General features: G+C 45.9%; 1 protein-coding gene across 2 annotated transcripts; it reads right to left on the bottom strand.

The window, feature by feature from the left end:
- Positions 1-114: 114 nt before the first annotated feature.
- Positions 115-25,332, bottom strand: LOC115111376 (alpha/beta hydrolase domain-containing protein 17B). Of its 2 annotated transcripts, none has more exons than XM_029637363.2 (4): positions 24,932-25,332; positions 18,675-19,153; positions 2,489-2,668; positions 115-1,102 (listed from the first exon to the last, which is right to left on the bottom strand). In XM_029637363.2, exons 2-4 carry the CDS (start codon positions 19,139-19,141, stop codon positions 877-879), a joined length of 873 nt encoding a protein of 290 aa, XP_029493223.1. In that variant the 5' UTR covers positions 19,142-19,153; positions 24,932-25,332; the 3' UTR covers positions 115-876. The 2 variants fall into 2 exon arrangements, with proteins under 2 accessions (XP_029493223.1, XP_029493224.1); XM_029637364.2 differs by having other exon boundaries at positions 18,675-19,150.
- Positions 25,333-25,626: the final 294 nt, after the last annotated feature.

Raw genomic sequence — 25,626 nt, 5'->3', positions numbered from 1 at the left:
CAATGCTTTCTTACGGCATCAGTGGCACGACTCTTTATGTCGTAGCTTGTTTAAGAGCTACCAGGTGTACAGGCAGTTTGTATACAAAAGAAATATCTAGAAATACTATTCCTCTGAATTGGTAAATAAGCTTTATTATTAATGTTACATGTACATTATACATCTTTAACTGGAACTATCCAGCATGTCACTGGTCTGAAAAAACATAGTTCTTCATACTACGATGGAGTCGTAGTAGCTTACTGAAAGAATACATGAAAAACAACATAGTAATAACAATAACAAAAAACTTTGTACAGCTTATACAACTTTGGAGATATTTCTAGGGTGTACATACAATATAGTTGCATGCCATTTTCTTCAATATGCTGAACTTTGGCAACACTGGCACTGCCATCGTAAATGTCAGACTTGTCTCGTACAGTTCTCAGTCACGTGATACATGCAAACTTTATATACTTAAAATAGAAACAAATACACAATAACAAAATATCCACGTTGACTACATTGAATCAGACTTGGCTCCTTAGTCAAGATGGACTGGGTTGAGTTGCGGTCCAGTCTTCCATCCAGCATGGCTGTTCCACACAAACCCCTCAGATATGCTCAAAAATCCTTACAATGGACCAGGACCGCATTCTTCTGAAAGGCAGAAAATGTGTGACACACACACACACACACACACAAAAAATCCACTGCTCTTCTATGCACAAAACACACAATCCTCTTGAGTACATATCTGTACATCGTCCGTCCGACTCCCCCAACACACACACACAGTGCAATTCCAAATTATAAGATAAAACAAAATAAAAAACAAAAGGGTGGGTATTTCAGAAGTTCACAGTTGCAACAGGGTGTGATTGAGGGGTGAAGTCAAGTTGACAAGTTGACGAGCTCATGGGCCACAAACTGTTTCAAGCGCTCCAGGTACTGTCCGTAGAGCTCCACATCGTTGTGGCCGGCGCCCTCCACCCACAGGGGCTCCACGGGCCTCTGGCAGCGCTCGTACAGCGCCAGGCCGTGGGAAAAGTCGATCACCTCATCCTCTGTCCCGTGAATTACCAGCACTGGAGAAGTCACCTTGGAGATCTTGTCAATACTTTGGGAGGCGAGTTTAGATGGGCAGACACACCACACACGAGGGAAAGAACAGAGGAAAGAGGAAGGGAACTGTTAGGCAAGTATAATTTCCGAGCAATGATAAACAGATGACAGGAATAGGATTTAAAATAACTCAATGTGGTAATTTCAACGGCAGGCAGTTTACCCTTTTAGACTTGTCAACAGTGCAATTCTCTACGGCTGGCACAATTACCGTATAGCCAACGGTTATGAAAATAAAATAACCATCTAAAAAAATACAATTAATGGCTGCCTAGTATTGTGATGCAATAATTTCCATGGTAAGGTAGAATGTTCATTCAAATTATTTTAAAACCTCTTGAGAATCCGACCCCTTCCCCCCCCCAATTTTCGCATAAAATGACATATCCAAATCTAACTGCCTGTAGCTCAGTGCCTGGCAAGGATAAGCATATTCTTGATACCAATTGAAAGGAAACACTTTGAAGTTTGGGGATATGTGAAATTAATGTAGGAGAATATAACACATTAGATCTGGTAAAATATAATACATCATCTTTGAAATGCAAGAGAAAGGCCATAATGTACTATTCCAGGTTAGGCGCAATTTTGATTTTGGTCACTAGATGGCATAAGTGTGTGTGCAAACATTTAGTCTGATTCAATAAACCATTGCATTTCTGTTCAAAATGTTGTATCAAAACTGCCCAAATGTGCCCAATTGGTTTATTAATACAATTTCAAATTCATAACTGTGCACTCTCCTCAAACAATAGCAGTATTCTTTCACTGTAATAGCTACTGAAAATTGGACAGTGCAGTTAGATTAACAAGAATTTAAGCTTTCTGCCCATAGCAGATGTCCTGGGAAATGTTCTTGTTACTTACAACCTTATGCTAATCACATTAGCCTACGTTAGCTCAACCATCTGATGTGGGTCATGCAATGGAATGTATTTTGTGCAATGCCAATTGAGTTGAATCAACAAATCACAGCACATATTGATGAGTATACTTCCTGCTTTTATTTCCTGCTTTGCTCTATGGGTACACTCGCAATGGCCACCAGTCCACCCATTACGCCATCATTTACTTGAACAGGGACACCTGTTCTATTCATCCTATTTCTATGGCAGCACATGCAGTCAGAAGTGGAGGAGATGAGAAAATGTCTTTCTTTTTTAAATATGCACTTTCCCAAAGGTTATTTGAACGGTTAGAATGGTGACTATGGTCATTTGGCTGACCAATAAGCGCCATCCAAAATTCCATGACAGTCACAGTCCTTCGATTCTCCATAACCTGGCAGCAACCAAGGACCACCAGATGGAGCATTTGAGTTAAGAGTGACTCAAACATGACTGCTTTATGATCTCTGTGTGTGTGTGTGTGTGTCACTCACTTGGGGAAGGCGTCAAAGCAGTAGGTTTTCTTGGTGTCTGGGAAGGCCACTCTCATACCAGAGGTGAGGGGGGAGTGCAGGACGACCGCGGCGCTCTCGTAGCGTGCCGCCAGGTCCACGGAAGGGACCGTACCGATACTCTGACCATACACGATCACAGTCTCTGGCCTAATACCATACCTGGGGGCAGAGACACAGAACATCATCATCAGCTACACAGCATCAATACACAGCATCAATTTCCTGATACTACGAGTAAGGACGATGACAAGATAGGATGTCGATTATTATTATGATGATGAATGGATAGACCAAGAGAAGGATGATGACAGTTTGTCAGTCAGTCACTATTAACAAGATTCCGTCACCCCACTCAGGTCAGAAGTTCAGTAGTCCGAAGTCCAGTAGTCAGGAGTGAGCTTAAGTCTAGGATCAGTCGGTGTGGGAGCATTGACGTGTCAACGAGGGGTGTGGTGGGACAAGCAGGAGATACAGATAGAAAAAGAGAGGAGAGGGAGAAAGGCATTCCACAGCCGATTATGGAGAATGTGACCAACACAGCCAGTCAGCTGACTTTCCCGGCTATAAACCGCTGCAGGACTGATCACACAAACATCACCAGTTCTACCTAGCCTAGCCCAGCCTGTACAACACTGACACAAGGGTAGGTCATCCAACTGGTTGGAGAGTGACAGCACAGACATATGATGCATGGAGGCTCACAGGAAGTCCCAAGAGGTCAAAACCTTCTGATGACAGAGTGGACTAAGTAGGCGCACAGGGCCCATAGGAACTAGACTATATTAAGAACTAGAATCCTCAAATGTGGGTGAGGAATTTTAAATTCAGCCTCTTCTTTGCCGGCAACTGTTCTGAGCAGCAGCATTACCTCAAACAGGCGAGCCAGGCTATAGCAGGCTGGCCAAAACCTAACATATGTCAAAACACTGTGTAATGTTTATAACAGTTCATGTAAAACATATGATATGAAAGTATGAAAGTACAGCAAGGGACTGTAACACTAGTGGATCAGGTGAATGTAAGTGACTGTGTGTGTGTGTGTGTGTGTGTGTGTGTGTGTGTGTGTGTGTTTTCCAGGCAAACTTAGGGTCAATTTCAGCATGAACTCACTTTACCTCACTGAGCACGCTCCATGGTTATATAAGCTCTCCACTACCCAATCATAAATTTATTCCCTGAGATCTATAACGCAGAGAGAGCGAGGGAGAGAGCAAGAGCAAATGAAAGGGAAGAAATAAGGGAAGAACAGAACCACTGACAGTAGAGGTCAACAAGGGGGAAGCAGCTAGGCTATAAGATAATTGGGTCTCGTGTTCTATACTGGGTCATATTTTCAACTGAAGAGGACCTGCTGCTACATACGTTAATAGCACATTAATCACTGCTCTCTCTCCTGCCCTCAGTCATGTCAATCGGAACTGAAAATCGAGTTACACTCAATACGACCCATACCATACCAAATTACATTACAAACTACTTACTGTGTTGGTTGCCATGGGCACTACTGTGTGTGTGTGTGTGTGTGTTTGCTGAAGGGACCTTCATTTAGTCTCCAATCAATAATATGATTGATCAGGAAGTTTGTTGTTTTTACTTCCTGGGGCAGAGGCTGCAGTGAGTATCTGTCTGAAACCTCATTGGACATCTGTTACTAGGCTACAAGTCAATATTAGACTTGGAAGGATTGACTGCTGGAACACATCCAAGTGAAAAGTAAATGGAACAGTACTATTCTATTTGAGTGGACATCCCTCACAGCAGGTTCCCACTGACAAAACCCAACCCTTTTAGTTCCACAAATAGTGTGCTCTCTCTGTGTGTGTGTGTGTGTGTAAAAATGCTGTAAAGCAAGAATGCTTTCTAAAATATACATGTTAATAGTTTATTTATCAATTTTTTTATTTTTTATTTCACCTTTATTTAACCAGGTAGGCTAGTTGAGAACAAGTTCTCATTTGCAACTGCGACCTGGCCAAGAGAAAGCATAGCAGTGTGAACAGACAACACAGAGTTACACATGGAGTAAACAATTAACAAGTCAATAACACAGTAGAAAAAAGGGGAGTCTATATACATTGTGTGCAAAAGGCATGAGAAGGTAGGCGAATAATTACAATTATGCAGATTAATACTGGAGTGATAAATGATCAGATGGTTATGTACAGGTAGAGATGTTGGTGTGCAAAAGAGCAGAAAAGTAAATAAATAAAAACAGTATGGGGATGAGGTAGGTGAAAATGGGTGGGCTATTTACCAATAGATTATGTACAGCTGCAGCGATCAGTTAGCTGCTCAGATAGCAGATGTTTGAAGTTGGTGAGGGAGATAAAAGTCTCCAACTTCAGCGATTTTTGCAATTCGTTCCAGTCACAGGCAGCAGAGAACTGGAACGAAAGGCGGCCAAATGAGGTGTTGGCTTTAGGGATGATCAGTGAGATACACCTGCTGGAGCGCGTGCTACGGATGGGTGTTGCCACCGTGACCAGTGAACCGAGATAAGGCGGAGCTTTACCTAGCATGGACTTGTAGATGACCTGGAACCAGTGGGTCTGGCGACGAATATGTAGCGAGGGCCAGCCGACTAGAGCATACAAGTTGCAGTGGTGGGTGGTATAAGGTGCTTTAGTGACAAAACGGATGGCACTGTGATAAACTGCATCCAGTTTGCTGAGTAGAGTGTTGGAAGCTATTTTGTAGATGACGTCGCCGAAGTCGAGGATCGGTAGGATAGTCAGTTTTACTAGGGTAAGTTTGGCGGCGTGAGTGAAGGAGGCTTTGTTGCGGAATAGAAAGCCGACTCTTGATTTGATTTTCGATTGGAGATGTTTGATATGGGTCTGGAAGGAGAGTTTACAGTCTAGCCAGACACCTAGGTACTTATAGATGTCCACATATTCAAGGTCGGAACCATCCAGGGTGGTGATGCTGGTCAGGCGTGCAGGTGCAGGCAGCGAACGGTTGAAAAGCTTGCATTTGGTTTTACTAGCGTTTAAGAGCAGTTGGAGGCCACGGAAGTAGTGTTGTATGGCATTGAAGCTCGTTTGGAGGTTAGATAGCACAGTGTCCAAGGACGGGCCGGAAGTATATAGAATGGTGTCGTCTGCGTAGAGGTGGATCAGGGAATCGCCCGCAGCATGAGCAACATCATTGATATATACAGAGAAGAGTCGGCCCGAGAATTGAACCCTGTGGCACCCCCATAGAGACTGCCAGAGGACAGGACAGCATGCCCTCCGATTTGACACACTGAACTCTGTCTGCAAAGTAATTGGTGAACCAGGCAAGGCAGTCATCCGAAAAACCGAGGCCACTGAGTCTGCCGATAAGAATACGGTGATTGACAGAGTCGAAAGCCTTGGCAAGGTCTATGAAGACGGCTGCACAGTACTGTCTTTTATCGATGGCGGTTATGATATCGTTTAGTACCTTGAGCGTGGCTGAGGTACACCCGTGACCGGCTCGGAAACCAGATTGCACAGCGGAAAAGGTACGGTGGGATTCGAGATGGTCAGTGACCTGTTTGTTGACTTGGCTTTCGAAGACCTTAGATAGGCAGGGCAGGATGGATATAGGTCTGTAACAGTTTGGGTCCAGGGTGTCGCCCCCTTTGAAGAGGGGGATGACTGCGGCAGCTTTCCAATCCTTGGGGATCTCAGACGATATGAAAGAGAGGTTGAACAGGCTGGTAAGACGTGAGACGTACTTCCGGGTTGGAGCGAGCGGTCGCATCTGCACTCGGTCCGCAGGTAGTATTACATTTCATTACATTTCATTATAGTACAACGGTTTGATTTGTCTAATCTTAGCAATTTCTTCTTAGCTAGCTACATAGCCGTCTTTGTATCATAGATAATTGCGTAACTATCGTATTTCGTCGTCCTAACGCAGTCTACACTGCCCTGCAGCTAGCCAGCTAGCTAACGTCCACCGTTAGCTAGTCCACCGTCTACCGATTAGCAGCACAACTATTACACTCAACTGAACGACTTGATTAGTGTAGTGTTAGCTAGCTACATAGTTGTCTTTGCTGTCTTCGTATCCAAGATAATTGTGTAGTTTAGAGTGTGTAGTTTTAGAGTGATTATCTTAATTTACCGAGGTTAGCTAGCCAGCTATTTGTCGTCCTTAACGTAGGAGACACTGCTAGCTAGCCAACAGCTAGCCAACGTCTACCGAACAGAACTTCCGCACTCAACAATCCGGTCGCATTTCGCTTCGCTCCACAGGTAGTATCACATTTTTCATTTCATTTCATTACAGTACAACGGCTTGATTTGTTTGATCGTAGCTAGCTACATAGCTAGCTATATAGCCGTCTTTGTATCAAAGATAATTGTGTATTCTAGAGCGATTTCCTAGGTTAGCTAGCCAGCTATCGTCGTTCTTTTAACGCAACGTAACGTAATCAACACTGCTAGCTAGCCAGCTAGCCCCGAATAGCAGCACAGTAGACACTATTACACTCAACGGAACGACTTGATTAGTGTAGTGTCAACAACGCAGCCACTGCCAGCTAGCCTACATAGTCAACAACGCAGCCTCTGCCAGCTAGCCTACTTCAGCAGTACTGTATCATTTTAATCATTTTAGTCAATAAGATTCTTGCTACGTAAGCTTAACTTTCTGAACACTCGAGACGTGTAGTCCACTTGTCATTCCAATCTCCTTTGCATTAGCGTAGCCTCTTGTGTAGCCTGTCAACTATGTGTCTGTCTATCCCTGTTCTCTCCTCTCTGCACAGACCATACAAACGCTCCACACCGCGTGGCCGCGGCCACCTAATCTGGTGGTCCCAGCGCGCACGACCCACGTGGAGTTCCAGGTCTCCGGTAGCCTCTGGAACTGCCGATCTGCGGCCAACAAGGCAGAGTTCATCTCAGCCTATGCCTCCCTCCAGTCCCTCGACTTCTTGGCACTAACGGAAACATGGATCACCACAGACAACACTGCTACTCCTACTGCTCTCTCTTCGTCTGCCCACGTGTTCTCGCACACCCGAGAGCTTCTGGTCAGCGGGGTGGTGGCACCGGGATCCTCATCTCTCCCAAGTGGTCATTCTCTCTTTCTCCCCTTACCCATCTGTCTATCGCCTCCTTTGAATTCCATGCTGTCACAGTTACCAGCCCTTTCAAGCTTAACATCCTTATCATTTATCGCCCTCCAGGTTCCCTCGGAGAGTTCATCAATGAGCTTGATGCCTTGATAAGCTCCTTTCCTGAGGACGGCTCACCTCTCACAGTTCTGGGCGACTTTAACCTCCCCACGTCTACCTTTGACTCATTCCTCTCTGCCTCCTTCTTTCCACTCCTCTCCTCTTTGACCTCACCCTCTCACCTTCCCCCCTACTCACAAGGCAGGAAATACGCTCGACCTCATCTTTACTAGATGCTGTTCTTCCACTAACCTCATTGCAACTCCCTCCAAGTCTCCGACCACTACCTTGTATCCTTTTCCCTCTCGCTCTCATCCAACACTTCCCACACTGCCCCTACTCAGATGGTATCGCGCCGTCCCAACCTTCGCTCTCTCTCCCCCCGCTACTCTCTCCTCTTCCATCCTATCATCTCTTCCCTCTGCTCAAACCTTCTCCAACCTATCTCCTGATTCTGCCTCCTCAACCCTCCTCTCCTCCCTTTCTGCATCCTTTGACTCTCTATGTCCCCTATCCTCCAGGCCGGCTCGGTCCTCCCCTCCCGCTCCGTGGCTCGACGACTCATTGCGAGCTCACAGAACAGGGCTCCGGGCAGCCGAGCGGAAATGGAGGAAAACTCGCCTCCCTGCGGACCTGGCATCCTTTCACTCCCTCCTCTCTACATTTTCCTCTTCTCTCTCTGCTGCTAAAGCCACTTTCTACCACTCTAAATTCCAAGCATCTGCCTCTAACCCTAGGAAGCTCTTTGCAACCTTCTCCTCCCTCCAGAATCCTCCTCCCCCTCCTCCCTCTCTGCAGATGACTTCGTCAACCATTTTGAAAAGAAGGTCGACGACATCCGATCCTCGTTTGCTAAGTCAAACGACACCGCTGGTTCTGCTCACACTGCCCTACCCTGTGCTCTGACCTCTTTCTCCCCTCTCTCTCCAGATGAAATCTCGCGTCTTGTGACGGCCGGCCGCCCAACAACCTGCCCGCTTGACCCTATCCCCTCCTCTCTTCTCCAGACCATTTCCGGAGACCTTCTCCCTTACCTCACCTCGCTCATCAACTCATCCCTGACCGCTGGCTACGTCCCTTCCGTCTTCAAGAGAGCGAGAGTTGCACCCCTTCTGAAAAAACCTACACTCGATCCCTCCGATGTCAACAACTACAGACCAGTATCCCTTCTTTCTTTTCTCTCCAAAACTCTTGAACGTGCCGTCCTTGGCCAGCTCTCCCGCTATCTCTCTCAGAATGACCTTCTTGATCCAAATCAGTCAGGTTTCAAGACTAGTCATTCAACTGAGACTGCTCTTCTCTGTATCACGGAGGCGCTCCGCACTGCTAAAGCTAACTCTCTCTCCTCTGCTCTCATCCTTCTAGACCTATCGGCTGCCTTCGATACTGTGAACCATCAGATCCTCCTCTCCACCCTCTCCCGAGTTGGGCATCTCCGGCGCGGCCCACGCTTGGATTGCGTCCTACCTGACAGGTCACTCCTACCAGGTGGCGTGGCGAGAATCCGTCTCCTCACCACGTGCTCTCACCACTTGTGTCCCCCAGGGCTCTGTTCTAGGCCCTCTCCTATTCTCGCTATACACCAAGTCACTTGGCTCTGTCATAACCTCACATGGTCTCTATCATTGCTATGCAGACGACACACAATTAATCTTCTCCTTTCCCCCTTCTGATGACCAGGTGGCGAATCGCATCTCTGCATGTCTGGCAGACATATCAGTGTGGATGACGGATCACCACCTCAAGCTGAACCTCGGCAAGACGGAGCTGCTCTTCCTCCCGGGGAAGGACTGCCCGTTCCATGATCTCGCCATCACGGTTGACAACTCCATTGTGTCCTCCTCCCAGAGCGCTAAGAACCTTGGCGTGATCCTGGACCTGTCGTTCTCAACTAACATCAAGGCGGTGGCCCGTTCCTGTAGGTTCATGCTCTACAACATCCGCAGAGTACGACCCTGCCTCACACAGGAAGCGGCGCAGGTCCTAATCCAGGCACTTGTCATCTCCCGTCTGGATTACTGCAACTCGCTGTTGGCTGGGCTCCCTGCCTGTGCCATTAAACCCCTACAACTCATCCAGAACACCGCAGCCCGTCTGGTGTTCAACCTTCCCAAGTTCTCTCACGTCACCCCGCTCCTCCGCTCTCTCCACTGGCTTCCAGTTGAAGCTCGCATCCGCTACAAGAACATGGTGCTTGCCTACGGAGCTGTGAGGGGAACGGCACCTCAGTACCTCCAGGCTCTGATCAGGCCCTACACCCAAACAAGGGCACTGCGTTCATCCACCTCTGGCCTGCTCGCCTCCCTACCACTGAGGAAGTACAGTTCCCGCTCAGCCCAGTCAAAACTGTTCGCTGCTCTGGCCCCCCAATGGTGGAACAAACTCCCTCACGACGCCAGGACAGCGGAGTCAATCACCACCTTCCGGAGACACCTGAAACCCCACCTCTTTAAGGAATACCTAGGATAGGATAAAGTAATCCCTCTCACCCCCCCCTTAAAAGATTTAGATGCACTACTGTTCCACTGGATGTCATAAGGTGAATGCACCAATTTGTAAGTCGCTCTGGATAAGAGCGTCTGCTAAATGACTTAAATGTAAATGTAATGTAAATGGTAATAGGGGTTGCGACAATGGCGGCGGATAGTTTCAGGAATAGAGGGTCCAGATTGTCAAGCCCAGCTGATTTGTACGGGTCCAGGTTTTGCAGCTCTTTCAGAACATCTGCTATCTGGATTTGGGTAAAGGAGAGGCTTGGGCGAGTAGCTGCGGGAGGGGGGGGCTGTTGGCCGAGGTTGGAGAAGCCAGGCGGAAGGCATGGTCAACCGTTGAGAAATGCTTGTTGAAGTTTTCGATAATCATGGATTTATCGGTGGTGACCGTGTTACCTAGCCTCAGTGCAGTGGGCAGCTGGGAGGAGGTGCTCTTGTTCTCCATGGACTTCACAGTGTCCCAGAACTTTTTGGAGTTGGAGCTACAGGATGCAAACTTCTGCCTGAAGAGGTTGGCCTTAGCTTTCCTGACTGACTGTGTGTATTGGTTCCTGACTTCCCTGAACAGTTGCATATTGCGGGGACTATTCGATGTTACTGCAGTCCGCCACAGGATGTTTTTGTGCTGGTCGAGGGCAGTCAGGTCTGGAGTGAACCAGGGGCTATATCTGTTCTTAGTTCTGCATTTTTTGAACAGAGCATGCTTATCTAAAATGGTGAGGAAGTTACTTTTAAAGAAAGACCAGGCATCCTCAACTGACGGGATGAGATCAATGTCCTTCCAGGATACCCGGGCCAGGTCGATTAGAAAGGCCTGCTCACAGAAGTGTTTTAGGGAGCGTTTGACAGTGATGAGGGGTGGTCGTTTGACTGCGGCTCCGTAGCGGATACAGGCAATGAGGCAGTGATCGCTGAGATCCTGGTTGAAGACAGCGGAGGTGTATTTGGAGGGCCAGTTGGTCAGGATGACGTCTATGAGGGTGCCCTTGTTTACAGAGTTAGGGTTGTACCTGGTGGGTTCCTTGATGATTTGTGTGAGATTGAGGGCATCTAGCTTAGATTGTAGGACTGCCGGGGTGTTAAGCATATCCCAGTTTAGGTCACCTAACAGAACAAACTCTGAAGCTAGATGGGGGGCGATCAATTCACAAATGGTGTCCAGGGCACAGCTGGGAGCTGAGGGGGGTCGGTAGCAGGCGGCAACAGTGAGAGACTTATTTCTGGAGAGAGTAATTTTCAAAATTAGTAGTTCGAACTGTTTGGGTATGGACCTGGAAAGTATGACATTACTTTGCAGGCTAACTCCTCCCCCTTTGGCAGTTCTATCTTGACGGAAGATGTTATAGTTGGGTATGGAAATCTCAGAATTTTTGGTGGCCTTCCTGAGCCAGGATTCAGACACGGCAAGGACATCAGGGTTAGCAGAGTGTGCTAGAGCAGTGAGTAAGACAAACTTAGGAAGGAGGCTTCTGATGTTGACATGCATGAAACCAAGGCTTTTTCGATCACAGAAGTCAACAAATGAGGGTGCCTGGGGACATGCAGGGCCTGGGTTTACCTCCACATCACCCGCGGAACAGAGAAGGAGTAGTATGAGGGTGCGGCTGAAGGCTATCAAAACTGGTCGCCTAGAGCGTTGGGGACAGAGAATAAGAGGAGCAGGTTTCTGGGCATGGTAGAATATATTCAGGGCATAATGCGCAGACAGGGGTATGGTGGGGTGCGGGTACAGCGGAGGTAAGCCCAGGCACTGGGTGATGATGAGAGAGGTTGTATCTCTGGACATGCTGGTTGTAAATGGGTGAGGTCACCGCATGTGTGGGGGGTGGGACAAAGGAGGTATCAGGGGTATAAAGAGTGGAACTAGGGGCTCCATTGTAAACTAAAACAATGATAACTAACCTGTGATTGAACAGAAAAATATACATCAAAACAATATTTGGTGTGATCACCCCTTGCCTTCAAAACAACAAATTCTTCTAGGTACACTTGCACACAGTTTGAAGGAACTCGGCAGGTAGGGTGGCCCAAACATCTTGGAGAACTAACCACAGTTCCCCTGTGGATTTAGGCAGCCTCAGGTGCTACTCTCTCTTCATATAATCCCAGCCAGACTCAATGATGTTTGGGGTCGTTGTCACGCTGCAGAATAAATATGGGGCCAATCAGATGCATCCTTGATGGTATTGTATGATGGATAAGTATCTGCCTGTACTTCTCAGCATTGAAGAGACCAATCATTCTCACCAAATCCCCAACTCCATTTTCAGAAATGCAGCCCCAAACTTATAAGGAACCTCCACCATGCTTCACTGTTGGGTGCACACCCTCATTCGTGTACCGTTCTCTAGCCCTTCAGAGAACAAACTGCCTTCTGCTACAGCCAAATCTTTCACATTTTGACTCATCAGTCCAAAGCACCTGCTGCCATTTTTCTGCAACCCAGTTCCTGTGTTTTCTGGCATAGTTGAGTCGCTTTCCATGTCGAAGGTACGGCTTTTTGGCCGCAAGTCTTTCATAAAGGCCGCTTCTTACCAGACTTCTCCGGAAAGTAGATGGGTGTAGAAGGGTCCCACTGTTTTCTGCCAAATCTGAGCTGATGGCACCGCTGGACATCTTCTGATTGCGAAGGGAGTAAGCATGATGTGTCTTTCATCTGCTGCAGTAAGTTTCCTTGGCCGACCACTGTGTCTACGGTCCTCAACGTTGCCCGTTTCTTTGTGCTTCTTCAAAAAGAGCTTGGAGAGCACATCTGGAAACCCCTGTCTGCCTTGACATGTCAGCCTGGGAGATGTCTGCCTTGACATGTCAGCCTGGGAGATGTCTGCCTTGACATGTCAGCCTGGGAGATGTCTGCCTTGACATGTCAGCCTGGGAGAGACCTTACTGATGCAGTATAACTACCGTGTGTCTTGTTGCTGTGCTCAGTCTTGCCATGGTGTATGACTTCAGCAACCTCACCTGGTTAGCAGAGTTTGGCTGTTGCTCACCCAGTTTTATTCCCCCGGTTTCTCTGTTTCAGTTAATGATTGCATTTCAACCTACATATTGAATTGATTACCATTAGCACCTGTTTGGCATAATTGTTTAATCATACACCTGATTATGTGCCAACAAAATCCCTGACTTTGTGCAAGTGTACCTACAAGAATTGATGTTGTTTTGAAGGCAAAGGGTGGTCACATCAAATTTGCATTTCGTTAATTGATAAATGTAATCTATTAACATGTCTATTTTTGAAAGCATTCTGACTTTACTGCATTTTTTCACACCTGCCTAAAACTTTTGTACAGTACTGTATGTAGCAATAAAGTGTGTCTGCTGACGGTGTGGGACACACCTGCTGACTCATGATTGAGTCACCTGAACACGCAGGTAAGACAGGACCTCCCCCTGCACCAGAACATAGGAACACGAGCGTGTGCAAACACAAAACATTTTCCTCTCTGACATCAACGCAAATGCAACCTAAACTCATGAACACATCATTAAAACAGTATCTTGCTTTTAAAACTCACCTCAAAGTGATTGGTCAATTTGAGGAACAAGTTCAACAACAGGTTGAAACGGAGTGAAAAACATGTTGTTTCAAAGCCTAACAACTAAAATGGACAGCGCTTTCTAAGGTGATGACTAATTCAAAACACCATATGCATATTAGAGCTTACTCATTAGCATAGGCCTATGTATGAGCTGATTAAACACAGATTTCTTTAGACCTGGCTAAAATAAATCACGGGTTTATTATGATTGTGTATATTAGACTTTAAAATGTAGACGTTCCAAAGGCGCGCATCAATGGCTTGTATGCATGCAGGCCTGGAGATGCTAAACATGTTTATGATAATTAAGTGTAAATTACCATGATACAGGCAGTCTTTTGCATGACAATAACCGGCTGACAACATTTCATGACCGCCACAGCCTCATCTCCAGCCCTCATTTAACTTGCAAGAGAAACACACTCCCATAAAACAGACAGCGGCAGGATGCTAAAGGGGAGACATTGAGAGCTTCTAGATATGATAAATAATTCACGTTCAAAGTCAGTAGGCCCACAGCTTTTTTTCCGCACAAGCCAAACACATCTCATATAGACTATGACCTGTGGGTCAACCACAGGTAAAACACAGTCATGTGGTGAGTCAAGTCTATAATACCTGTGTCAGAAATGATGTATGGGTTTCTCCACTCTTTTTTTTTTATATATATAAAAAATTCCCCCCTTTTCTCCCCAATTTTGTCATATCCAATCGGTAGTCACAGTCTTGTCTCATCGCTGCAACTCCCATAGAGTCGAAGGTCGAGAGCCGTGCGTCCTCCGAAACACAACCCAACCAAGCCGCACTGCTTCTTGACACAATGCCAGCTTAACCCGGAAGCCAACCGCACCAATGTGTCAGAGGAAACACCGTACACCTGGCGACCGTGCAGCGTGCATGCGTCCGGCCCGCCGCAGCAGTCGCTACAGCGCGATGGGACAAGGACATCCCTGCCGGCCAAAACCTCCCCTAACTCGGACGAAGCTGGGCCAATTGTGCGCCGCCCCATGGAGAGACATGTCTCTGGAATTCAAGTCAAACACGGGCAGTGAAACACAGCACCAAGATGAACCATTTGACTGTTAAATAAAGGAGGCCAGGGCTCCCTGTAGAATGGAGAATAGGAGCACATGCTGCGTTGAGAATTGGGTCTGGCAGTGGCATGGCTAAGAGGCAGCAAGTTGGAGGTAGAAGATTGCCATTGCGCTGATCTGAGGTGTCTTTTTGCCCTCTTTATGGTTACAAATAATACTTCTGGGAAGGGTGGGATGATCTTGGATCTGCCATTAGGGTCAGCTTCTATCTTGAGGGTGTCAGTCAGTTTGTCAATTATGGGACAGAAATGACATGGATCTTTGGATTACCAGTGGATGGGTGACAAAGTGGGGCAGAACCTGGCATAGATTTGGGGTGGAATAGTATGTGACGTTGGAGACACCAAGCCCTGGCCAGTTGAAAACGTGCAGGGTTGGAAACACCCGAATCGGGCACAGAGCTGGGCTATACTAAGCCTTGGGCTAAATTAAAAGTTAGCACAGCCTCATCTCACCTGATAGTGTAAATTACTCTATTGTCAATCAACATGGACTACAAACCCCACCACCCATGTTGTGCTGTCCCACGGTTCTCCCCTCTGGTTCTAACCAATGTGAGCCGACGCTGGTAGATGGGACGGCAGTACTATAACTGTTCATGTTGCTTCATTCTTCGTACTTAGAGATTTGTTATGGAATTTGCAATGCAAAGTCTGTCCCACAGACATCCAAACTGCTGTAGCCTTCATGCATGGAAACAGGCAGTGACTCTACTCCTCACTGACGGGCAGTTTAACACTCTGCCAGAGAGAAAGCTCTGCTGATCACTGTTACATTACGGTCTGAAGCCATAAGCCATATTGTGATGTTGAGTTCAATATTGGCCTCCTGAATATTTTATCCCCATCTAAGTAGCTACACTGCACAATGAAATGTGAGCAGAAAATTTGCACACAAAACACCTCTAATAGCTAATGGTAGTGCAGCCATGCAAACCCAGACAACCCACCCAAAGCCATAGTTAATAACAATCCTTCATTTGTTTTTCAGTCTAAAGCAGTTCCAACACTGGGTTAAAAGCGGAGGGATGGTGCTTGTAGAAATGTAACTATTCTCAAAAAGGGTAGCCTACATAAAATTAATCTATGGATGCAAGAACTGAGAGTCTATGATCATTTCAATATCTAGGGCTAGTTTCTATATGTGTCATTTAGGCCGACTGAATTAGTCACATCACGGAACCACTATGCAATCATATTCCCATTCCAATAGTAAGTTGTTGGGGTCTTCATATTTCTCCTGTTTTTCTAGTATTACATTGTTGTTGATTATTGCATTGTTGGGTTTGAAAGAAAGGCATTTACTTGTGCATGTGACATTAAGTTGACACCTTCCTCAGTTGTTTAACAGGTATCTAGCATATATGTTGGGCCATGAGAAAAAACCCATATTTTGTATTCATTTTTAAATAGAGGACACACACACACACAAAGCTAGAGCACAACCAATATGCCTTTTTTGGGTCCGATGCAGATTCCAATTTTTGGGGAACAAAACTTACCGATAGTTATATCTGCCAATATACTGTTTTCACACTGAGTTCTCATACACTGTCATCCCCCAAAAATTGTCCAACAAATATGCTTCAAATGTTGATTTCTTACATTGTGACAATGACACATCATGATAATGGTGTCCAGAGAAGTTTAAGATGACCTCTTTCACCCTGTGTTGAAAATCAGTCAATGGAATTGTCGCCCGATATCCATTCATTGGTAACAGAGACAGTAGCTGCTTCAAACAGAAATCAGTGTGCAGCATATGAATCAGATTTCAAAAGCAGGGAAGAGGGGGAAGTCAGAGGACAAAGGGATGAAGAGGAGGAGAGAAATCAGGTCAGTGTGTCCAAGAAACAAAAACTATTGTCTACCATAGCAATAAAATTATTGTGTAATTCACAATCCAATGAAATCATCTGAAGATGTTAATGTTTTTTCTCCAACTATTCCATCTCTCTCTAACCCCACCTCCACCCCACCCCCCTCTAACCCCAACCCAACCCTCCCATCCCACCCCTTTGTAACCCCACCTCCACCCCATCTCCCTCTAACCCCACCCCTCTCATCTCCCTCTAACCCCACCCTCTCTAACCCCACCTCCACCCCATCTCTCTAACCCTACCCCTCTCTAACCCCACCTCCACCCCACCTCCACCCCATCTCTAACCCCACCCCTCTCTAACCCCACCTCCACCCCATCTCTCTAACCCCACCCTCTCTAACCCCACCTCCACCCCATCTCTCTAACCCCACCCCTCTCTAACCCCACCTCCACCCCATCTCTCTAACCCCACCCCTCTCTAACCCCACCTCCACCCCATCTCTCTAACCCCACCCCTCTCTAACCCCACCTCCACCCCATCTCTCTAACCCCACCTCCACCCCATCTCTCTAACCCCACCCCTCTCTAACCCCACCTCCACAACCCCACCCCTCTCTAACCCCACCTCCACCCCATCTCTCTAACCCCACCCTCTCTAACCCCACCTCCACCCCATCTCTCTCTAACCCCACCCCCACCTCTCTAAACACACCCTCACCTCTCTCTAACCCCATCCCACCCTTCTCTAACCCCACCTCTCTCTAACCCCACCCACATCTCTCTCTAACCCCACCCACATCTCACGACATGCATCCTCTATCGTGGGATAATTCAATCAAGCCTGATTCTGTTGTGCTTTGACGAAATTACATTTTAAATCTGATTTTCTGAAACGGTCACGGGTGACAGTGTGTGTGTGTGTGTGTGCGTGTTTGTTTCCACAGGACTGTGGTTATTTCTTGTGTGTGTGTGTGTGTAGAAGGAACAAGTAGGCTAAGACGAGGAAAATGGCACAACACACACAGGTAATATGTGTAGGAGGGAGATCAGCAACAGAAGAGAATGGCTACAGTCAAATCGATATGAGATTTGCAGGAGAACCACACAGATGGTAGCAGGCATACATGTTTCTCAGCCCCAGCTACAGTATGTCTGTCTGCATGTCGGCTAGTCCCTGTATGGAAATGGTTTCCTGTTTAACTTGACTCTCAGACCTGTCCCGTGGGGGCAAGGGGGCCTACTGTATGGAGAAACACTTATTCTAGTCAATGTCATCACAGTGGGCAATTTGGGTCGGAGTGACCTCTGTGTTAGTTATCCTCTTCCTGTTTGTGTATTTGAATGTTCCATCCTTTCTCTGACTCATTTGTTTGTCCCTTTGATTTGTTGTCATGATGCAGGAAATAAGTCTGGATTCACTTTTATTCCCCCCAAAACTGTGCATAAACAATACGTAGCCTAAACATCTCACATACGCTCGGACAAACACATAAAAGACTCAGCTGAGAATGAAGGACAGGACAGAGGGGAAGGGTAGAATCCATAGAGGGAAGCACACTCGCTCTGTCTGTCTGTGTGTGTCTGTGTGTGTATGGGACCCCACCTGGGACCTAGAGCAGAGCTGCCAGTAAAAGCTAGCAAGAGAAAATAAAACGGGAGAGGGGGAAGTCATAGAGGACATATGGAGGAGAGAAGCGAGATCAGAGGGAGAGAGAGGAGTGTTGGAGACTAGAAGTTATGTGGGGATCGATTCATTGATAGATGGATGGATGGGATGGCCAGAGGGATGGGGAGAGGATCTGATGAACAGAAAACCATTGCCTTGGGGGCGGCCGGGTGGAAGGTTGAGGAGAAAGCCCCTAGCCTACACATTTTCAAACATAATTTAATGTAACGAAAAAGAAATGCTTTCTCCACTTCGCTTTCCAACCAAGGATGTTTAAGCCATGGTGCGAGCTTTAGGTGGAACGATAGTCAGCAACTCTTGGTAGGACACATCAACGTCACAAACAGCCACTTACTTGCAATCTCACATCTGCCCTCCTCCCTCGTCCCCTTACTCACCGTGTCCTGAGTGCATGCCAGGCGGCGTCCACATCAGCGTACAGGTTCTTCTCTGAGGGTTTCCCCGAGCTGGCCCCGTAGCCCGAGTAGTCGTAGGAGAAGACGTTGCAGTTGATGCGTGAGCCCAGGCCGATGTAGAAGCTGCTCATCTGGCCCAGGTCCACCGCGTTGCCGTGTGAGAAGAGGAGTGTGAAGCGGGCGTTGGGTGAGCAGCGCACAAACATGCACGCGATGCGGTTGCCGCGTGAAGTGCGCGTCATGAAGCACTCGATGGCGTCCTTCTCACGCGCTGAGTATTGCCAGTCTGCGCGCTCAGACAGGTGCAGGGTCCAGCGGCTCCCGCTCTCATCACACATGAGGGTGTAGGTGGGCTCCGGTGGCAGGAAGGCCAGCTTGGAGGTGATCTTGCTGGGGCATGGAGGGCAGCAGAACAGGCAGCACAGCTCACTCAGGGACAGGTGGTTCATCCTCAAACACTGCTGGGGGAAGGGGGAATGAGAGGAGACATTACCATTCACTATTACTAATAGGGTATTATTGACATGGCACATTCAATAGCCTACATTAGCTTGATCTCACCAAGACTGAGGACAAAAGAAAGAGGGTTTAAGGTATGTGTGTGCGGTCTGTACGTGTGGTTAGGTTAATTGTCTCATTTCCAGCCCTGCAGTTATTGACAGCCATTTTGAAAAATATGCTCAGACACACACCGACACACAGCTGCGACTCACAGCAGTCTCGACCACTGATGCATGCCTCCCACAAACAGACCAACAGCCTGAGCCACATACGTTAAAGCCTATAACCAGACTTCACCTCAGCTTAAACAGAAACTCCTTATCAGATATAGTCTTATCTAAACACGTTGAGGCTAAAAATGTGTTAGTGCTTCGGGACTCGAGCGCGAGAAAAAGCTAGAAAATAGCATTACTGTGTTTAGGTTACTAGGCTGGTGTGCAGCGACTCTCAAAGTTCTCTGTCCACCCTGTTAGACAAATGGGCAAGTGGGAAATGCACATGAACTCCTCTTAGGCCTGCCCTTAACACAGAGCTGGTTTTTTACATACACTATCGATTCCCTTCTGCATGCATGGCCTCCCTTGGCCCCGAGATCATTCGACAGCTATAGCACTGATAAGCATTTATTCGGTCTGCCTCAAAGTGTCAATCCTAAATTCGGTCCATTGCTATATAATGCTTCATTCTATAGCTAGAGGACTTCTGCTTTCTCCAGGAGTGATAAGTATCATTTTTTGACTTCATCTGTTGTTGTCTAGTACTATCTTTTTGCTAGCTAGGGCCATCTACTTGAAGTGCTGCCTGTCTTCCCAGTAGCCTACTTGGTGTGTGAACTAATGCACAGAACTTTCTGTTGATCGTTGACACATCAAATAGGATTAAGGGTATAGGTCGACCGATTAATCTGAATGGCCGATTAATTAGGGCCGATTTCAAGTTTCCATAACAATCGGAATTCGGTATTTTTCGACACCAATTTGGCCGTTTTTGTGTGTTTTTTCAACACCTTTATTTAACTAGGCAAGTCATTTAATTAATACACATTCTTATTTTCAATAACGGCCTAGGAACGGTGTGTTAACTGCCTTGTTCAGGGACAGAATGACAGATTTTTACCTTGTCAGCTCGGGGATTCAATCTTGCAACCTTACAGTTAACTAGTCCAACGCTCTAACCAGCCTGCCTGTCATGTGAATGCAGTAAGAAGCCATGGTAAGATGCTAGCTAGCATTAAACTTATGTTATAAAAAACAATCAATCAATCATAAATCACTAGTTAACTACACATGGTTGATGATATTACTAGTTTATCTAGCGTGTCCTGCGTTGCATTTAATCGTTGCGGTGCGCATTCACAAAAAAGGACTGTCGTTGCTCCAATGTGTACCTAACCATAAACATCAATGACTTTCTTAAAATCAATACACAATTGTATATATTTTTAAACCTGCATATTTAGTTAATATTGCCTGCTAACATGAATTTCTTTTAACTAGGTGTTCTCTTGCAACAGAGTCAGGGTATATGTAGCAGTTTGGGCCGCCTGGCTCGTTGCGAACTGTATGAAGACTATTTCTTCCAAAACAAAGACAGCCAACTTCACCAAACAGGGGATGATTTAACAAAAGCGCATTTGCAAAAAAGCACAATCGTTGAACGACTGTACCTAGCCATAAACAAAAATGCCTTTCTTAAAATCAATACACAGAAGTATATATTTTTAAACCTGCATATTTAGCCAAAAGAAATCCAGGATAGCAGGCAATATTAACCAGGTGAAATTGTGTCACTTCTCTTGCGTTCATTGCACGCAGAGTCAGGGTATATGCAACAGTTTGGGCCACCTGGCTTGTTGCAAACTAATTTGCCAAAATGTTACGTAATTATGAGATAACATTGAAGGTTGTACAATGTAACAGCAATATTTAGACTTAGAGATGCCACCCGTTAGATAAAATACGGAACGGTTCCGTATTTCACTGAAATAATAAACGTTCTGTTATCGAAATTAAAGTTTCCAGATTCAACCATATTAATGACCAAAGGCTGATATTTCTGTATTTTATTATGTTATAATTAAGTATATGGTTTGATATTTGATAGAGCAGTCTGACTGAGCGGTGGTAGGCAGCAGCAGGCTCGTAAGCATTCATTCAAACAGCACTTTCGTGCGTTTTGCCAGCAGCTCTTCGCTGTGCTTCAAGCATTGAGCTGTTTATGACTTCAAGCCTATCAACTCCCGAGATTAGGCTGGTGTAACTGATGTGAAATGGCTAGCTAGTTAGCGGGGTGCGCGCTAATAGCGTTTCAAGCGTCACTCGCTCTGAGACTTGGAGTAGTTGTTCCCCTTGCTCTACAAGGGCCGCGGATTTTGTGGAGCGATGGGTAACAATGCTTCGAGGGTGGCTGTTGTCGATGTGTCCCTGGTTTGAGCCCAGGTAGGGGCGAGGAGAAGGACGGAAGCTATACTGTTACACTGGCAATACTAAAGTGCCTATAAGAACATCCAATGGTCAAAGGTATATGAAATAGAAAATGGTATAGAGAGAACTAGTCCTATAAATACTATATTAACTACAACCTAAAACCTCTTACCTTGGAATATTGAAGTCTCATGTTAAAAGGAACCACCAGCTTTCATATGTTCTCATGTTCTGAGCAAGGAACTTAGACGTTAGCTTTTTTTACATGGCACATATTGCACTTTTACTTTCTTCTCCAACACTTTGTTTTTGCATTATTTAAACCAAATTGAACATGGTTCATTATTTATTTGAGGCTAAATGGATTTTTATTGATGTATTATATTAATTTTAAATAAGTGTTCATTCAATATTGTTGTAATTGTCATTATTGGGGCGGCAGGGTAGCCTAGTGGTTAGAGCATTGGACTAGTAACCGGAAGGTTGCAAGTTCATACCCCAGAGCTGACAAGGTACAAATCTGTCGTTCAGCCCCTGAACAGGCAGTTAACCCACTGTTCCTAGGCCGTCATTGAAAATAAGAATTTGTTCTTAACTGACTTGCCTAGTTAAATAAAGTCAAAATAAAAATATTAAAAATAAAATATTACAAAGAAATAAAAAAATAAAAATTAGGCCGATTAATTGGTATTGGCTTTTTTTGGGCCTCCAATAATCGGTATCGGTGTTGAAAAATCATAATCGGTTGACCTCAATTAAAGGGGCAGGGCAATTTGTGACTGTTGTGGTTTAGGTAATCAGTGACAGAGGCTGTCTCGTCGTCAAAACTAAGACCGTCGCCGAAACGAAGACAGTTCTGCTGAGTTATAGGAGGAAGAGAGGAAGGCTCCACACCACTCTCTCACTTGAATATCTTACCTAGTTACTTTCAGATCCCATTTTGCTCCATTGTAGCTTTGGCAACTATGTGTGTGTTTTCTATCCCAGTTTGCTCCTCTCCCTGTAGGCTTTACAGATGCTCCCCACCCCTTGGCTGCAACCCTTCTAATTTAGTGTACCCTGCGCGCAAAACCCATGTGGAATTCCTGGTCTCCGGCAGCGTTTGGAACTGACCATCTGTGGTCAAGAACGCAGAGTTCATCTTAGCCTATGCTGCCCTTCAGTCCCTAGACCTTTCGGTCCTGATGGAGACATGGAACACCCTAGAAAATACTGCTACTCCAGCTGCTCTCGCTTCATCTGGCTAGTTCTCTCTCATAGTCCGAGCGCATCTGGTCATTGCGGTGGTGGCACAGGGCTGCCCATTCCTCCTAAACTGAGATTTTCTATTTTCTCCACTCAAGCTTAACATTATTGTCATCTACCACCCACCATGTGCCCTTAGAGAGAGTTCCTTAACGAGCTTGAGCTCATTTCCTGGCAATGGCTTTACCGCTCTTCATACTGGGCGACTTCAACCTCCTGATGTCTGCCTTCGACTCATTTCTTTTCATCTTTTTATTTCTCCTTCTTGCCTCTTTTGACCTCACCCATTCCCAGTCCCTTCCCACTCAAAGCAGGTAATACGCTTAACCTCATCTCTACTAGATTCTGTTCGGCTACTAACATCCCCAACCCTAGCCACTCAGGTTGTCATGGGATGAGGATAGTAGGGTCGAAAAGGGGGGAGAAGGATTTAGCAGAAGAGAAGGATGGTAGGATAGAAGAGGAGAGTGGGAGCAATCTTTGCTCCCACTCTCCTCTTCTATCCTACCATCCTTCTCTTCTGCTAAATCCTTCTCCCCCCTTTTCGACCCTACTATCCTCATCCCATGACTTGCACTGTCCCCGCCACTCCTGCTCCGTGGCTGATTGACTCATTGCAAGCTTACAGAACAGGGCTGCAAGGAGCTGAGAGAAAATGGAGGAACCTTCTCTTCCTCTGTAACTGCTGCTAAAGCCACTTTCTATCACTCTAACTGCCAAGCTTTTGCCTCGAACCCTAGAAAACTATTTTCCACCTTCTCCTCCTTTCTTAATCCTCCATCCCCTCCCTAATCCCTTTGCAGACAACTTTGTCAACTACTTTGAAAAGAAGTTTGGCAAAAGCCACTCCTCATTCACTCAGCCTATTGAGTCCACTGGTCCTGCTCACACAGAACTACCTTATGCCTTGATCTCTTTCTCCCCCCTCTCTCTCCAGATGAAATCCTGCGACTAGTGACGTCCGGCCGCCCGACAACCTGCCAGCTTGACCTCATCCACTCCTCCAGACCATGTCTGGAGACGTTCTCCCATTCCCCATCGCTGACCAATGGCTGTGCCCCCTCTTACTTCAAAATAGCCCGAGGCACTCCTCAAGAAACCAACACTCCACCCCTCTGATGTCAAAAACTACAGACCGGTATCACATCTTTATTTTATTTCTGCCGTCTCTGACAAACCTCTCTTGCTATCTCGTTCAGAACGATCTTCTTGACCCTAACCAGTCAGGCTTCAAGACTGTTGACTCAACCGAAACTGCTCTTCTCTGTGTCAAGGAGGCTCTCCACACTGACAAAACTGACTTTCTCTCCTAGGGGAGTATTTTAAATAATCCCAAAGCACCTCCCCTAGCACTCACTTGTCTTTCTTGCAAGCAATCTGGTCATCCAGAATCAGAACAGGCAAGTTCTACCCCATGGAAGCGCACGCATCTTTTTTTTTCATGACTAGTCAGCCAACACATCTATAAAAGCAATTCCGATTCTAGGGGACCCCATAACGTTACACATCAGCTAGTGTTTGTTTTAGAGACTATCCAAAAGGCCTGGCTATAGACATCCTGATACATTTAGCTACAACGTTAGTTTACGGTGGTACTGGAGATTTATCAACGCCTGTCAAGTAGTCTGATTAATCAGGCTGTAATACACAATGAATTGGTATATACCGTCTGATTAATCTTTCTAGTCGGGGGTGCTTACCAGAAATTATTCGTAACGATTATATATTAACGTTAAAGAAAATAAATCGTAGGGCCATCTTTGCCAGCCTATGATGACTGAAATGTAAACAGTGGTCGGCAAAGGTACAGCAAACACGTCGTTGTGTTACGGATGTAATCGTTGCTCTGAGTAAAGTAACGGATCGCCAAACGACTTGTGGGAACTCCTTCCCCCTTCTTCACGCGAAGTGATTGAGATGCATAATATCAAACATGTTTACGCCACACCCTTAAACGAAAGAGAAGTACTTCCTAACAGCCAATAATTGACGTTATTAATGAGCTAATAGTCAATAGAACATTTTTTGCTAGTAGCTAGCTAGGCTACACGAAGAGGATCACACACATACCTGGTAATGTTGCGGATTGTAGTTAGTATTTCGATGATTCTGGCGAGTAACTTAGCTAGCTAACTGCCGTAGACAGATAACGCGTACAAGTAGCTAACGTTAACCAGGCAGGTTGACTCGAAAATGCCTTAGCTTATCTTCCCTTCGTTCACTCTGGTTAGCACTCTGGTAGCTATGAATCTTCTTGACGTTTACACAAGACTACTGTCTACCCAAATCAAGCGCCAACTGTTTGACACTCAGTCTTGTCCATGTGGTCCAGATATTAACTTAAATGCCTCCACAAGACACATGTAAACCAAATATGTTATATAATGTTGACTTCAGTCACAGGTTCAATCAATACTTGTAGCTAAACCACTGTTGCTTGCTGACTGTCTTCTGTACGGAAAACGGAACAAAAAAAACATCGAAACCGTAGTGACGCCAGTATGATTGGATTGGCTTATAAGAAAGCCAATTAGAAACGACTATTTTCTAACAAAGGCCAATCAGATTGCTCAGATTGCTCAAGGCGTTACCTCGGTTACCTCGGTGTAGAATGACGTAATTATTTATTTTTTTGCGGACTGGGATAAGGGAAATAAGTTATCTAAAAGTGTCAATACGATATTTCAATTAAAACAATACTATATTCACATGTGGATTTTTATGCTATCAAACGTTGATATTGAGATTTTGCTCAATTAAATTGT

The sequence above is a fragment of the Oncorhynchus nerka genome, linkage group LG27, assembly GCF_034236695.1.
Source record: "Oncorhynchus nerka isolate Pitt River linkage group LG27, Oner_Uvic_2.0, whole genome shotgun sequence".
NCBI classification, from domain to species: domain Eukaryota; kingdom Metazoa; phylum Chordata; class Actinopteri; order Salmoniformes; family Salmonidae; genus Oncorhynchus; species Oncorhynchus nerka.
This window is presented reverse-complemented; position numbering and strand designations above follow the sequence as displayed.